Raw genomic sequence first — 15,541 nt, forward strand, 5'->3', positions numbered from 1 at the left:
TAACAAAATATGAATAAACGCTGCTCAAAAAATAAATAAATGAATAAAATGAATGAATGATCATTACCATATAACTCAAGCACAGTCATATATCTGGGAAATCACTTTGTCCATGTAGGAAGTAACAGCATTTTATCAACTGCCTGTATGAATATATGGAACAGATAATAGAGTAGCAAATAGCAAGACAAGTCTATAAAAGAATGTTTCTGTTGGTGGTGACCACAGACCATTTCCTTGACTGCATCCTTTCTGTACTTGTATAGAGCTTATATGTTGTTAAGTGTGTCAGCAGTTCCTGCATGAGCAAGGATTGGCTCATGCTATGGATTGGCCTGCCTATCACCAGAGCTTGCCCAATCGACCATCTCTGGGACATCATGTCTTGTTCCATCTGACTGATTCCCTTATCCAGGTCTGGGAGGAGATCCCTTAAGAAAACATCCGCCTTCTCATTGGGCAAGTTGAAGCTACACACATTACTAAACCTCTTTTGAATAGTCTTGTGTCATTTACTACATTAATTGGTTCAGCTTGTGATTTGTTCTTTCCATTTTTATTTTGAGTATGATTCTGAATCCCCCTGTGGTGGACTGGCATCTGTCCAGGGTGTACTGCACCTTCCACCCAAAGACTGCTGGGATAGGCTCCAGCTTCCCCACGACCCTTCATCGGACTAAGTGGTTAGGATAATGAATGAATGAATGAATCCAGACCTTGTGGTAGCTGATATTCTCATCTATTTGAAGCCTAATCTAATAACAACTGGGGAGAAAAGTTCAAGTTTTTAAATTGATGCCTTTGTTTGGCCCTGATCTGTAAAAAAGAAAAAAAAAATAGTGATTTATTTTTTAGTATATTTACCATTGATTGCAGTGCTTTAGATAAAAATTATTGTAGTGTAATCTGCTTTTTGGTATCCATCAGGGTGCAGGAGACGAGTATCTTATGGTGTACAACAGGGTTTTGAGTAAAGTTTCTACCATAAAGTGATGCAAATGCACAGAAACAGTATGCGTCAGATATGATACATTTGGCTTTATAGAGTTATTTTGTTCTCAACCCGTTCTTCCACTATGTAACAACCAAAGATTTCCAACTGGAATATTTAATTCATGAAGACATAAGATATGTTGTATAAGTGTTCATGTTCTTTTTCTGACCAGTCTATACAGACTATATACCCCCCTCTTTTTAAAATGCCTTTATGAGAAACAATAGCCCGTTATCTGTCATTAGGTGGCACATCGGATAGAAAAACTTTGAAGGTTCACTAGTGGGGCCTTATAAGCAGCTGAATGTGTGAAGAGGGGGTAATGAAAATCTCATGAAACTTTCCTCTGTGATGTTATTTTAGCATAAGGGCAGTGTCCTTTAAAGCTGAAACCAAAACTTTTAAAAGAAGAAATCACAAGCTGGTATAATCAGTATATTATAGTTTGATGGAAACAATTTATGAATTCAATAAACTTTCACAAATTTTCCACACATTTATAATAGATTCAAATTGATTTGTTTTGGGATTGAACGATGTTCTCTATATCATGCATGCATGTTTGCAAAAGTAGCTGACCACACCATCTTCTGGATCCTAAAGAACCACTGGTGTGACATGGTAGGTAAACAGTAGCCATTGATTCTGCTGTTCAAAGAGACTTTTCTATGATGTCAGTGGAACACCAGACATTCCAGCTTACTATTTCCTCCCTATTAACACAGTTAAGTCTCTCTCTGCTACTTTTCTTCAATTTCTCTATTTATAGCGGCAGCTGGGATGAGAGACGACCCACCGCTGAGGCGGTGGCAGGCATGAGTGGGCGATGGTATAGCGAGAGCGAGAAATATTGATAGAAAGACAAAGAGTTCACAAGGCAAAGTGACAGTATAAGACAGAAAATGAGTAGGGAAAAAAAGTAAGTTAAAAGAGAAGATGGAGATGAGGAAAATAGGACATATTTTCTGCTGCTTTGAAAGCTTGGTAAAAGTAAGCATTTTTCACAAATCTACCCAATTTCTGCTCCCTAACGTGTCTGTACAGTAGGCTAGGGAGTCTTATTTTACAGATTATAAATGTAAAAGTAGGAAAAGGCACGCAAGGAAAAGAGATGGATGCACAGCCAGGAATATATAGTTTTTCACTGCAGAGGAGGGTAGAGACAGAGTGACAGGCAGAGAAACTGAGAGAGACTGTAGATTCAACCTGCTCCATGGTTGTCAGTTCTCTCTAAAACGACTGAAGCCAGTGAGACAGGCTGTAGCGTGTGGATCTGAAAAACACTAAACAAGCAAATCCTTTATCTCTAACCGCAACAGGCTCTCTCAAATCGTTGGAGAGTTTTGTCCCTGTTTTTCATCTAAAAGTGGTCAAATATATGTGCATGTTTGTAATGTGTGTTGAGGCTGATTTTTTTTTTTTTTTTTCGGTTTATGTTGTTGGGTGTTTCACTTAGGTTTGTTGATTAAAAATCCTTCCACTCTGTACATTTGATTTCGACTTAGATAAGACTGTTGTCACCATTGCACACTTGTCTCACTCTAACTCATGTTTATAAAGAACCCGATTGGAGCGCACCAGAGAGAAGAATGATGCACAGACATCTGATGACATGATTACTGCTAATTGTTTGTGTGTGTATGATGAGACCTTCATTTCTTAGAAAGATTTGAGTTGAAATACTATGAATAATGGATTACTTTTCTGTCATGTACTCTTTCAGTTTTATCATAAAACCCAAAAATATCAGTATTTGAGGCGAGATTCAGTCGCTGAGACTTGACATAAAAACAGAAAACTTTCAGGCCTTTAAAGTCTTTACACAACATGATATTTCAGACACTGCTGTGTCTCTCATTTCAAGCTCTGGTTCAAATTTTCTTTTTCTATGAGGGGTCCTTAAGATCTTTATATAAATAGTTTGAAGTCCATCAGTGCTCAGTTGACTTATTTGGATAATAATATTAAGGCACAAAGTTGTCTGTTTAAGGCGTCATAGTTGAAGTATGTCAGAGTAAAAATCAAGCGTTAAGAACGGGAGAAGAAACATTCAGTAGATTACTGTCATTGAAGAAGTAGTTTCCATTACACCTAGAATTGTGCAACAAATTAACATCGCAACAAATGCAAATGCTAATGGAAATGGCTTCATTTTGGAAAGTCTCAAATATTGCTTAAAAGTTTTGAAGCTATCACAAAGTGGTTTTTCAGATTTTTTGATATAGAAATGTATTGCAAAGTGAAATGGAAATTGTATTTGCATGTCCCCGGATGTGAGATTGGGGGTCATAATAAGTTCATTTCCTGGATGGAACAAAGAACAGTGAATTTCAGGAATTTAGAAAAGATAATGAAGAAAACAGAATTCACATAGGGGTATTCAAGAGAAAGTGAGGACAACTTGTGCCTTTAACATAGCAGTATGAGTAAAATCCTCTTCCTCTCTTCTTCTTATTGATTCTGCTGTCATTAGCTCATCTCTACATGACAAAGTCATGGTTATGGATGTTCTGTCCTTTATTCCCAGCACAGACTCAAATGATACATGACAACTACCTTTCCTTTGCTATTCACTTGTTCTAAACCTGCTAGACTTCTGGGAACGCTGGGAACAGAATGAAAATGAGAAAGTCACACTATGGGAGGCGTTTTATAGAACCCACGAGTAATATGATGTGTGGTGACAATGAAGAATTGGAAATATAATTATGTAGAACAAGCCACTTGTACCTGTTCGTGATGCTCGATGCCCATGCTGATGGTGTTGATCAAGATGGCAATCATAATGCCTCGGTTGAAGTACTTGCTCTCCACGATGCCCCACAGTTTCATCCTCATCTCGTACCATAATTCCTTGCATCGTTTCTTAGGACTACAGCACACGTGGTTTCCTGTGCTGTTCTGGCTTCTCTTGGCCTTGACGTTACCACCAGACTGGCCATCTTCCCTGTTTGTTTCTTCCAAGGCTCCCTCTTCTGCTTTATCACTGCAAACTGGTGCCATCCCATCTTTGTGTGTCAGTGCTGCAGCACACTGAGGGCAGCCATCCGTGGCGGAGGTGGCAGTGAGGGCCATAGGCTGAGCTGTTGAGGTGTGCTCTGATTTATTATGATGAGGACATGGACGACCTGACATAATGCAAATGCAGCATTAAAGAGTAAAACAACACATGTATGTTTGCACAGCTTCCTTAATGTTTATTGTTACATACCTTGCTTCGACACTGCTCTTCTCACACGTCCTTCCCGCCCATTGGCTTTCCTTTCCCTCACCTCCCCTCCACCTCTACCCCTTCCCACGCCGTGAAAGCCACGAGGTTTGCCCCGCAGCGTGTAAAAAAGCGCTACAGTTTGTCTCTTGGCCTTGCGGACAAAGTGGCACGCCAGCTGAAAGAGCTCTTCGTAACAGTCTCCTGGTTCGCTGGCCAGCGTGGAGGAAGAAGAGCACTGTGCTCGCTGTTCTTGCATCAACTGATGCTCCCGCTGCTTGGTCTCTGAGAACTGGGTGGCGATGACCACGAGGCACAAGTTGATCATAAAAAATGAACCGACCTGAAAGGATAGAACATTTGCATACAGTTTAACTCTCTTAAATGCCAAACAGGTTGAGTCAGAAGCAACAAAGTACAAAAAAAAAAAAAAAAAAACCACAAAAAAACTTGAAAATACTGCTTCACTTGTATACATAAAACAATTTCTGTTTGCTTTTACATCATTGCATTATAAATGTATTGATATGTGTAAATGTTTTGAACAAATATTTGTGGGAGATTAGCTAATTTTTGCTCATATATAATATTAGCTATTATTTTCTAAGTTTTTTTTTTTTTTATAGATGTGCTGTTTAAATCTAATATAGTAAATAAAAATTTTGGAGCTCAGATTGTCAGATTATTTATCCTGTAAATACTCCATCTGAACTAAACTCACTGAAATTAAACGTATTGTACAAATTCTGCCTCAGTCAAAAACCAACACTGGTTGGTTACAAAAAAAGTGTAAAAAGTTAAAATGACAAACATATCACATGATTTACAAGTGGACACAACATAAAACCACCTCACTTATGTTCTGTAGTAAGCTCTGACAAAAAGTGTACAGCTGGCTTGATGTCCAGGATACTGGACAAACAAAAACGAACATGTTAAACTGTGAATGTCGGCCTGTTTCTATTCAGTCCCAGTCCCGAGTCACTTCATTTGTGACAGTTTTTTTTTGTAATTGGTGGCTTCTGCTCAAACTGCTGATTACTCATTCACAACCAGATGGCTGAATTATTAGGCCTGTATTTAAGTTTATTTTAATGATTGGTTTTGCTAAACAAGCCGCGATTCTCTACATGAGAGCAGATTTACAATTACCAGCCTCTCTTTTAGAACAGTGTGAGCATAATTGTTGTCTGTATGAGTCCCTGCACGCTCAATATGATGGTGTATTGAGCCCCTGTAATATGAGATAAAATGGACACAAAGGCTCAGCCTCCCATAATCTTTTAGTTAAAAATGGCAGTTTTTGTGATTGAGAGTCAGTTAAACTCACTTCTGGTTTTGTAGACATTACAAAGCTGTATAGTTTTACATGTTGGTGTGTGCCATTCATACACTACTATTATACTTTAAATTAGTGGAATACAGATAAAATTCACAAGATATTACTTTCCCTAAATCACTTATCATATTTAAAAATGTAAAGATATCATAAAAAACATAAATAGGTACAATACTTTGTGAAACAAATGCATTTTTTTCTGCATTCTACATTTTATCTACAGCTTACATCCTAATACATCAACGCACTAATTAACTCCTGCTGTTTTTGTATGGTCTGAAAATCATTCAGCTTTAAAGATCCTAACATTTTTACATTAGAGAAACAGATAAGTAGAGTCTATAATCAAGACAAAATTTACAAAGTTAATAAAATTTGAAAATTAATATGGAGTGGCGGCCTCTACTCTTATGGACACTCTTATGCTGGAACATGGTGTTCGTTATAGACAATCCATGACGAGCACAGAAGTCCAATAACAAAACACCATTTGGGTTCAGAGGGGCGGGACCATGCCTCCCAATCACTCCCCTCCAGGTCTCACTGTCATTGCCCACGTGAGCATTGAAGTCCCCCAGCAGAACAATGGAGTCCCCAGAAGGAGCACCCTCCAGCACTCCCTCCAAGGACCCCAGAAAGGGTGGGTACTCTGAACTGCTGTTCGGTGCATAAGCACAGACAACAGTCAGGACCCGTCCCCCCACCCGGAGGCGGAGGGAAACTACCCTTTCATCCACCGGGGTAAACCCCAACGTGCAGGCACCAAGCTGGGGGCTGATGAGAATGCCCACACCTGCTCGGCGCCTCTCACCATGAGCAACTCCAGAGTGGAAGAAGGTCCAGCCCCTCTCGAGGGTACTGGTTCCAGAGCCCAAGCCATGCGTCGAGGTGAGTCCAACTATATCTAGTCGGAACCGCTCAACCTCGCGCACAAGCTCAGGCTCCTTCCCCACCAGAGAGGTGACGTTCCACGTCCCTAGAGCCAGCTTCTGCAGCCGGGGATCGGACCGCCAGGGTCCCCGCCCCTTGCTGCCGCCCAGCTCACATTGCACCCGACCCCTACGGCTCCTCCCGCAGATGGTGAGCCCACGGGAGGCGGGGCCCATGTAACCCTTTCGGGCTGAGCCCGACCGGGCCCCATGGGCGAAGGCCCGGCCACCAGACGCTCGCTCTCGTACCCCGCCTCCAGGCCTGGCTCCAGAGGGGGGTCCCGGTAACCCGCGTCCGGGCAAGGGAACATTCATGCCCAGGTTGGTCGTCATCATAGGGGTCTATGAGCCGTGCTTGGTCTGGTCCCTCCCCTAGACACCTGTTTGCCATGGGTGACCCTACCAGGGGCATAAAGCCCCCGACAACATAGCTGCTAGGATCTTCGGGACGCACAAACCCCTCCACCACGATAAGGTGACGGCTCAGGGAGAGGCCGTCCATATGTACACCTGGCGGCCAGCCGGAGCTGTGGCTGCAAGGTCGTTGGTGCCTGTCGTGGCGGTAATCCCAGGACTCGTTGGTGGACACCAGCAGTGAGGGATGCCGTCAAGCTGAAGAAGGAGTCCTATCGGGCCTTCTTGGCCTGTGGGACTCTGGAGGCAGCTGATGGGTACCGGCGGGCTAAGCGGCATGCGGCTTCGGCCGTTGCCGAGGCAAAAACTCGGGCATGGGAGGAGTTCGGCGAGGCCATGGAGAAAGACTTCCGGACGGCTTCGAGGAGATTCTGGTCCACCATCCGGCGGCTCAGGGGGGGGAAGCAGTGCTCCATCAATACTGTGTACAGTGGAGATGGGGTGCTGCTGACCTCAACTCGGGACGTTGTGGGTCGGTGGAGGGAATACTTCGAAGACCTCCTCAATCCTACCAACACGTCTTCCCATGAGGGAGCAGAGCTGGTGGACTCAGGGGTGGACTCTCATATCTCTGGGGCTGAAGTCGCTGAGGTGGTCAAAAAGCTCCTTGGCGGCAAGGCCCCGGGGGTGGATGAGATCCGCCCGGAGTTCCTTAAGGCTCTGGATGCTATGGGGCTGTCCTGGCTGACACGCCTCTGCAGCATCGCGTGGACATCGGGGGCAGTACCGCTGGATTGGCAGACTGGGGTGGTGGTCCCCCTTTTTAAGAAGGGGGACCGGAGGGTGTGTTCCAATTACAGGGGAATCACACTCCTCAGCCTCCCTGGTAAGGTCTATTCAGGGGTCCTGGAGAGGAGGGTCCGCCGGATAGTCGAATCCCGGATTGAGGAGGAGCAGTGTGGTTTTCGTCCTGGTCGCGGAACAGTGGACCAGCTCTATACCCTCTCTGGGGTCCTGGAGGGGGCATGGGAGTTTGCCCAACCAGTCCACATGTGCTTTGTGGACCTGGAGAAGGCATTCGACCGTGTCCCCCGGGGGCTCCTGTGGGGGGTACTCCGGGAGTATGGGGTACCGGACCCCCTTGTACGAGCTGTCCGGTCCCTGTACGACAGGTGTCAGAGCTTGGTCCGCATTGCCGGTAGTAAGTCGGATTCGTTTCCGGTGAGGGTTGGACTCCGCCAAGGCTGCCCTTTATCACCGATTCTGTTCATAACTTATATGGACAGAATTTCTAGGCGCAGCTGAGGGGTTGAGGGGATCCGACTTGGTGACCTCAGGATTGGGTCCCTGCTTTTTGCGGATGACGTGGTCCTGTTGGCTTCATCTGGTCGTGATCTCCAGCTCTCGCTTGAGCGATTCGCGGCCGAGTGTGAAGCGGCTGGGATGAGAATCAGCACCTCAAAATCTGAGACCATGGTCCTCAGCCGGAATAGGGTGGATTGCCCTCTCCGGGTCGGGAGTCAGGTCCTGCCTCAAGTGGAGGAGTTTAAATATCTCGGGGTCTTGTTCACGAGTGAGGGAAGGATGGAGCGTGAGATCGACAGACGGATCGGTGCGGCGTCTGCAGTAATGCGGGCTCTGCGCCGGTCTGTCGTGGTGAAGAAGGAGCTGAGCCAGAAGGCGAAGCTCTCGATTTATCAGTCGATCTACGTTCCTACCCTCACCTATGGTCATGAGCTGTGGGTCGTGACCGAAAGAACGAGATCTCGCATACAGGCGGCTGAAATGAGTTTCCTCCGCAGGGTGGCCGGGCTCTCCCTTAGAGATAGGGTGAGGAGCTCAGTCATCCGGGAGGGGCTCAGAGTAGAGCCACTGCTCCTTCGCATCGAGAGGAACCAGTTGAGGTGGCTCGGGCATCTGGTCAGGATGCCTCCTGGACGCCTCCCTGGTGAGGTATTCCAGGCACGTCCCTCGGGGAGGAGACCCCGGGGAAGACCCAGGACACGCTGGAGGGATTACATCTCTCGGCTGGCCTGGGAACGCCTCGGGATCCCCCCCGCAGAGTTGGCAAATGTGGCTGGGGAGAGGGAAGTCTGGGCTTCCCTGCTTAGGCTGCTGCCCCCGCGACCCGACCCCGGATAAGCGGCAGAAGATGGATAGATGGATGGATGGCCTCTACTCTGCCTCTCATCTGATAGCAGCAGGGATAATCTGCTATCTGTAATTCTCAATGAAATGTGACATTGTGTTAGAATGAGCGGTTATAGATGATGGATGGATAGCTAAAAATGAATGTTGGCAAAGTGTGTAGCTTAAAAATGTACAAGAATGCTTAACAGGCTTTCAACTAATGCTTGCCAAAGGGTTCAAAATTATATAAAAACAACATAAGTAACACATGAATATGAATGGTGGCATTAGAAAGTGTCAGAGGAAGCTCATTTTCATTTCACAGTCTTTTTTTTTCCTTCTTGAGACATAACCCTAATGCAAACCATACACCTACAACTGGTTAGTTACGCCAGCTTGTGAAAATCCTCTTAACAATAATATTAATAGATGATTTTTTCTTTTTTTTTTCTTTTTTTTTTTACAGCATCTGGCACTTAGAAGCAGGCAGCAGATCTTTTGGACCTTGTGGAGTTTGGACTGAGAGCTCAGGCTTGTCCAGCATACCCTGCAGATTCTCATTTAGAAGACGATTTGGGGAGTTTGGAGAAGCAAACTGGTGTAACAACGGGGTCAACAATTTAGTCTCTTTGTCATGCAGAACAAGACCTTCCTGAGTTGTTATGGAGTGATGACACTGGAAGCAGTCAGTCAAAGTTGTTTTGTAAGTGTTAAAACATGATAATCAGTTATTTTTCTGATTATTTGAGAGGACTAAGGAAGGGTGGTATTGCATCTTATTTTATTGATTAAAATAGACATTACAGCTGGGAAGGGGCTACAGTCATGGTGTAAAGTTTCAGAAAAAAATATTAGAGGGTGGTCTAATAAGTTTTTTTTTTCCAGACTGTACCTGTGAAATTCTGTGAATGAGTGATGAAACTTAATAATGAGACATGTTACAATTTCAGCCTTTGTCAGAGTTGATAGAAGTAAAACTGGACGTATTAATCAGTGATAGCTGCTCCTTGATCTGATGTCAGCCCACGCCCATTCCTGGCTTGACTATACTGAGACATCCCAGTACAGAACAGCTCTGTACAAGGGTGCCCCTTGGGCCCACCAGTTGAGATGGTGGGAGAAAAGAAGATAATTGCTAAGCACTCATCCATGTTCAAGGACAGCCCCCATCCCACTGCCGACAGCCCTGCCGAGCTCCTTCATCACCAGACTGCTGCACCGAAAGCATGAAGGAGCAGGTCCTTCATTCCAGAACCAGTAAAACTAGAAACCAGCACTTCTCCCAGTAGAAACACTGGAAATAAAAGCCAGAATAATTTATTAATAAATGTAGATAATTTTCCTCATTTTCATTATACTTATAAATTAATGACCAGTAGGTTTCTGGGGAAACTTGTGTAGAGTTTGCATGTTCTCCAAATATGTACAGGTTCTCTCCCAGCTTCCTTTGACAATCCAAAAGCATTCATGTTTGAATCTCTAAATTCTTGAGAGGTGTGAATGCAAGTGTAATTAAATGTATTTCTCTCTTTGTTTATTCTGTGTTGGACTAAGAACACCTCCAGCTCACTTGAAAAACCTGCATTAGAGTAATCTGGTATCTCTCTTGACATAAATTATCCCATTGTCAGGAGAAAAGTACCTGCAAGGACAAAAATCTAATATATATGGCTGGAATAAAAGAGAAGACTTTAAAAAAAAAAAATATGTGAAAGTTTAGGCACGGCTGACTTAGATTTATTATATTTGGAGTCGGTGTAGAAAAACTGAAATGTGCTGCAGCTCTCCGTGTTTTATCTTTTGGGCTCCCTTTCTGGGAAATGCATGGGTGAAATGGATTTAGAAGGAAAGAGGAAAGAAAAGAAAAAAAAAAGGTCAAGGTCACCCCGAGAAGCTGAGCTGACATGCAAAAAAAAAAAAAAAAAAAAGAGAGTGAAAGGAAAAAGACAGGGAGGGGCGTGACGTCTACTGCTCTTGGCTGTGATCAATAGTGATTGTGAGCCTGATAACATGATTCTGCCCTCCGTCTGAGCCAATGTGACAAGGACTAAGAGCAGATGTAGGTGTGTGTGTTTATGTATGTGCATGGCAGTGGCATGAGAGCGTGCTTTGTGTGTTAAGCTGTTCTTTATTGATTCAAAATAGTGAGTCATGGTCAGACGTATTGGTTCTCATGCCAGATTTGCTAGTACTGCAGAGAGAAATAGAGCATATTCTGCTGAAATGACTGAAATCTAATTAAGTTGCACTGTATGTGTGTGTGCCTTTGTATTTTTAGTGTTGTTTCGCAAAGTCGTTTTGAGTGAGACAGAAAGTATTAACGACAGAGGGGTGTGGGTTTACTTCGTGTCCTCAACATTAAAAGTGTACTGATCAATAATTTTTCAAGGAAGTCTATGAGATTAGAATAAACATTAAAGAATAAATATTAAACAAAAATTAAGAATTAGAAAGTAAGAAAAAAACATAATTAAAAATAGAGAAAGAGTTGTATATAAAGTAAAACTCTCTGCAATTATATTCATAAAGCATTGGTGATATGATTTCATCTGGTCTTTGTTTGACAGTATGTATTTTGTAATATGTCTCCTGTCTTTCATTCTTGCTGTTCAGATTTTCGTTGCCATCTTTGCAACAATGCTTATCTTTTGCACTTTGCCTTTGCACTGACTTTTTTTTTTCTTCTGTCACAAACATAGATATATATTTAGATGCTGCATTAACAGCCTTTTCCTGCTGCTGTGACATGTCAAAGGCCCCGCCATCTTAGTCTTAGTGAGGAGAGCTCAACTGTTGTATACACTGATCTGGTATTTAGATATGATTCATATGAAACTGTAAAAGTGTTAATATGTAATTGCTGACACATAATAAATACATTGTTTATCAGTTGAATAAAATAAGATCAAATAAAATAAGTTGAATTTATCATGGATAGGGAAATTATTATTTGAGGAAAAGGGTTAGTTCAAACTGTCAGGAGTAGATGTGTGATTGATTATTTCCATTCAACAGAAAACATATCATTTATGTTTTTAATATAATTATCTGACCAAAAAGGCATCCTTATAAAGCCTAAGTCATTGTAGCCTTCTTTAATGCGTTCATTAGTAGCTCTATTTTATTCTGATGAAGGCAAATAAAAAATGGTACATCATGTAGATATTACACAATATTTTGAAACAACAATCATTCTATGAGAACTAACATGCAACTACCACTTATCCCTTTCCCAAAATATTTTGCACCAGTAAACACTGGGAATATTGTGTTTGAACTTTGTAATAAAAGATGGGACTTCATCTTAGGTTTTGTTTGAGTCCTGCTGAGATCCCACAGAGTAAGTTTGTTCTGCAGAGAGATAATAATTGAACATGGGTTAGCTGGGTGATGGCTCATTAAGCGTGCACTTTGCTCATTAGAAAAGATGGATTTCTTTTCTTTGTGTGCACATTTTGATTCAATGTATGTAACATGAAAGAATACACCTACATATCTAAGCAGTATTGAGGATGAGCCATTAGGATGAGCGTGACAGTCTCTGCATTGGTCCATTGAGTTTCAACACTCCCTGTAAATTTGCACTATGGTTACTTTGGTCAGACAGGAAGTCAGCTGATGTGATTCAGTAAAGCTCAACATGTGATACTTGAATGCAAAGAATATATGATCCACTTTCATTTTCACAGGTCTCCTGTAGATACTATCCTTGGAAACTCTACAAGCTAATGTTGAGCCAGGTGACTAAACGCTCTACAAAACAAAAAAGGCTCTGTCCAATAGGCGATGGGAACTGGTGTAACTGTGCAGTCTGGGACATAAGCAGTAGGGGTGGGAAAATCAAATAAAAACATTTGAAATCAGGATTTTTTTCTTCCCAATTTAAATTTTTTTTGTTAAAAAATCAATTAAAAAAATGCACAATAAAATATTTGTCAATTTTATTGTTTTTATTGATCTTTTTACTTGTCTTCTTGGGAATCATAGCAGCGGAATGATGATCTGGCAACTGTGTTGTTTTTTCCTTATTGAAATGAAGAAAAATTATGAGCAAAAATACAGTTTTATACATTTTTTTTAAATAGTTTTTAATCTTCAAAAATCAGCAATATCTGAGAAATGTGAAAATTGCAATTTAAATTGAATCAGCCCCCCAAAAATCTGAATCGAATCAGGAAAAAAGCATATCGTCACACCATTAATAAACAGTTCTTGTGCACAGCTTTCTCAAGCCACACAGAATAACCTGACCGTCGTGAAGAAACTAGACTAGACCAGAACTGTTTAAATAACCTTCATGTTGACAGTTGAAAATAAACAAGATGTGTCGTACAGGGACAAATATTTTCTCAAGACAAAAAGACACTATATGAAAAATGAGGATAATAAAATAATGCCACTACTCCTGATAAAAGTTGGCAAATACTCTCATAGGGATTAATAAAATTCCTGAAAAGTCATTCAAAGACACTGATCAAAACAAATTTTTGTTCCCTGAAGATTGTGTCCATAGACCTTGTGACCTGCTACACAGTAAGTTCTTCCCATGTCTACCACGGCACCTCACTAAGTGGCCTCTTTGAGGCTACCATGTGATGGTAATTTTTTTCCCAACAACCATTACAGGGATGATAACGTGACATCACTTTGCTATTTTTTTTGCTATAAGAAAGGTCTTCTCAGAAGATCCACCCACCCGAGAGGTTTGTAACAGAAGTTCAAACAAAAAATCAGAGAGCACAAAGGGGGGATGTAAGGTAGCATAACTGCAAAGATGGTGGCCGATGCCATGTTTTAAGGACGGACTCAAGCTGTGGAAGCTTCAAACAATCCAAAGGATTTTATTCACCACAATTGTCAAAGGAAGGACTCAGAAACAGGAGCTAGGAGACTGGCAAATGCCTTGGTAAGGTGATCAGGTCTAATAACGACAGTGATGAAGGGCAGATGTGCTTATCCCATCATGTGCAGCTGCATGTGGAGAAGTGGAGAGGTTGAGAGAGACCAGAAAGTGCAGGAATATCAAAGTGGCACGACGGAACTGTCACATGGCAGCAAAAACAATGTTTGGTCAGCGAGAATGAAACACTGATCACAATAAATATATACTTTACATGTTGCTCTCAGATGGGATTGCTGACATCAAGTTTTACTTTTAAAACTATTTTCCTTTTATTTTCTCTTAGGTCCAGGCGGATCCACAGGGATCATTCTTTCTTTGGGAGAAATGAGTTTTTCAGCAGGCTGCCTTTTGTTTTCGGTCAAATTTACAACACTGTTCTTTTTCTTTATGGTGCCATTATTTTTTACAAGTTTTTTTTTTTTTTTTTCTTGCTGTTGGACAAAACATTGCAAAGCTCGACAAATATTACTGTTGCACTTAGGATTTCCTGGGTCTGAATGCACTTTCTTTCATAATAGAAAAGCCATGTTTCTTTTTTCAAACAGTTCCATTTTGATGTCATAAATCAGACAATTAATGACCAAAAGCTTTCCTATTTGTTCAAGCAAGCTTTCGCATTATAAAGGCATCCTCTTTCTGATTAGCCTCCATGGAAACCAACCTTGTGCCATGTTAGCTCTCTGTCCTGAGGCATTGGCACCAGTTAAGCTCAGATTCATTAGGTTTGATCCTTGGACTTAAGACAATTCTTAGAAAAAAAAAAGACTACATCAAACAGTCAACATAAAATCCTGCCCTAGAGCGGCATTAAAACCACTCAAAATAAGAAAAATCTAGAGTATTTAGCAGTAAATGGCCTATACAACTAAAGAAAACAAAAAGGTCAATAGAGTAGCTGAATTTGTGAAACAGCACTGCACAGAAAAAAAAATACAAACTACATATATACATTTATGGAGGCTACATATTTATATATACACATACATTTATAGTGAAGATGGGTCTTTTTAATGTGGAAAATTGATCCAAGTTTTATTTTGGGCATGTTGAATGCTTAAATAAATTTCCAGTCTCTGTCCTTATGTTGCATTATCTAATTTGGACGGTGTTCTGTGAGTGACCAATCTGCTGCATTTCTTCTCAATTATTAACACATGACAATAAGGATCAGATGTGCTGTTTACTGGCATCGGGCCTATTCCAATGCATCTTTGGAGATTAAAGCCATGTCAAGACAGGTTGATGTTGTCACTTCTAAATCCCAGCTGAAGAGAGCTGAGCTGTTTTCCACCTCAAACACTCCATCCAAACTGGAAATTATGGTAATCACTATAATCTAACTTTCTCAATCTTTATCTCACTTATTTTCATCTGCCTCTCCATCTGCTGCTCTCTCTTGTAGTCATCTAATTCCCCTCCAGCATTCTCCTATCACTGACTGCTGATCAAACACTACCTCTCCATCTCCGTTCAATTCATCACACTTGAGCTGCATGAATGTTGTGTGAGTGAAATTGTCTAAGCATGTAAACTTTTCTCCCTCTATGCCTCTCTTCTGTCTGTCTGCTGCAGCTTCCAACCCCCAGTAATCTGTGTTATGTATAAGTCTATGAAACATAATTATAACTCTCGTCATCTGTCTGCCAGTCAGATGAGGACAAGCTGGGATGTGAACAAAACTTTT

At 41.8% G+C, this 15,541-nt stretch overlaps 1 protein-coding gene across 1 annotated transcript in view; it reads right to left on the reverse strand.

Moving 5' to 3' along the window:
- The window catches only part of cacna1ib (calcium voltage-gated channel subunit alpha1 Ib), a gene marked incomplete at its 3' end in the record, with an annotated part of 171,149 nt that overhangs the window by 73,236 nt on the left and 82,372 nt on the right, over window positions 1-15,541 (reverse strand). Inside the window, exons 8-9 of the mRNA XM_079263089.1 lie at window positions 4,206-4,545; window positions 3,725-4,122 (exon numbers count right to left, since the gene is read on the reverse strand). Coding sequence (XP_079119215.1) covers window positions 3,725-4,122; window positions 4,206-4,545 — 738 coding nt within the window. The remainder of the gene's footprint in view (window positions 1-3,724; window positions 4,123-4,205; window positions 4,546-15,541) is intronic.

Source organism: Telmatherina bonti (genome assembly GCF_933228915.1).
Source record: "Telmatherina bonti genome assembly, chromosome: 3".
NCBI classification, from domain to species: Eukaryota; Metazoa; Chordata; class Actinopteri; order Atheriniformes; family Telmatherinidae; genus Telmatherina; species Telmatherina bonti.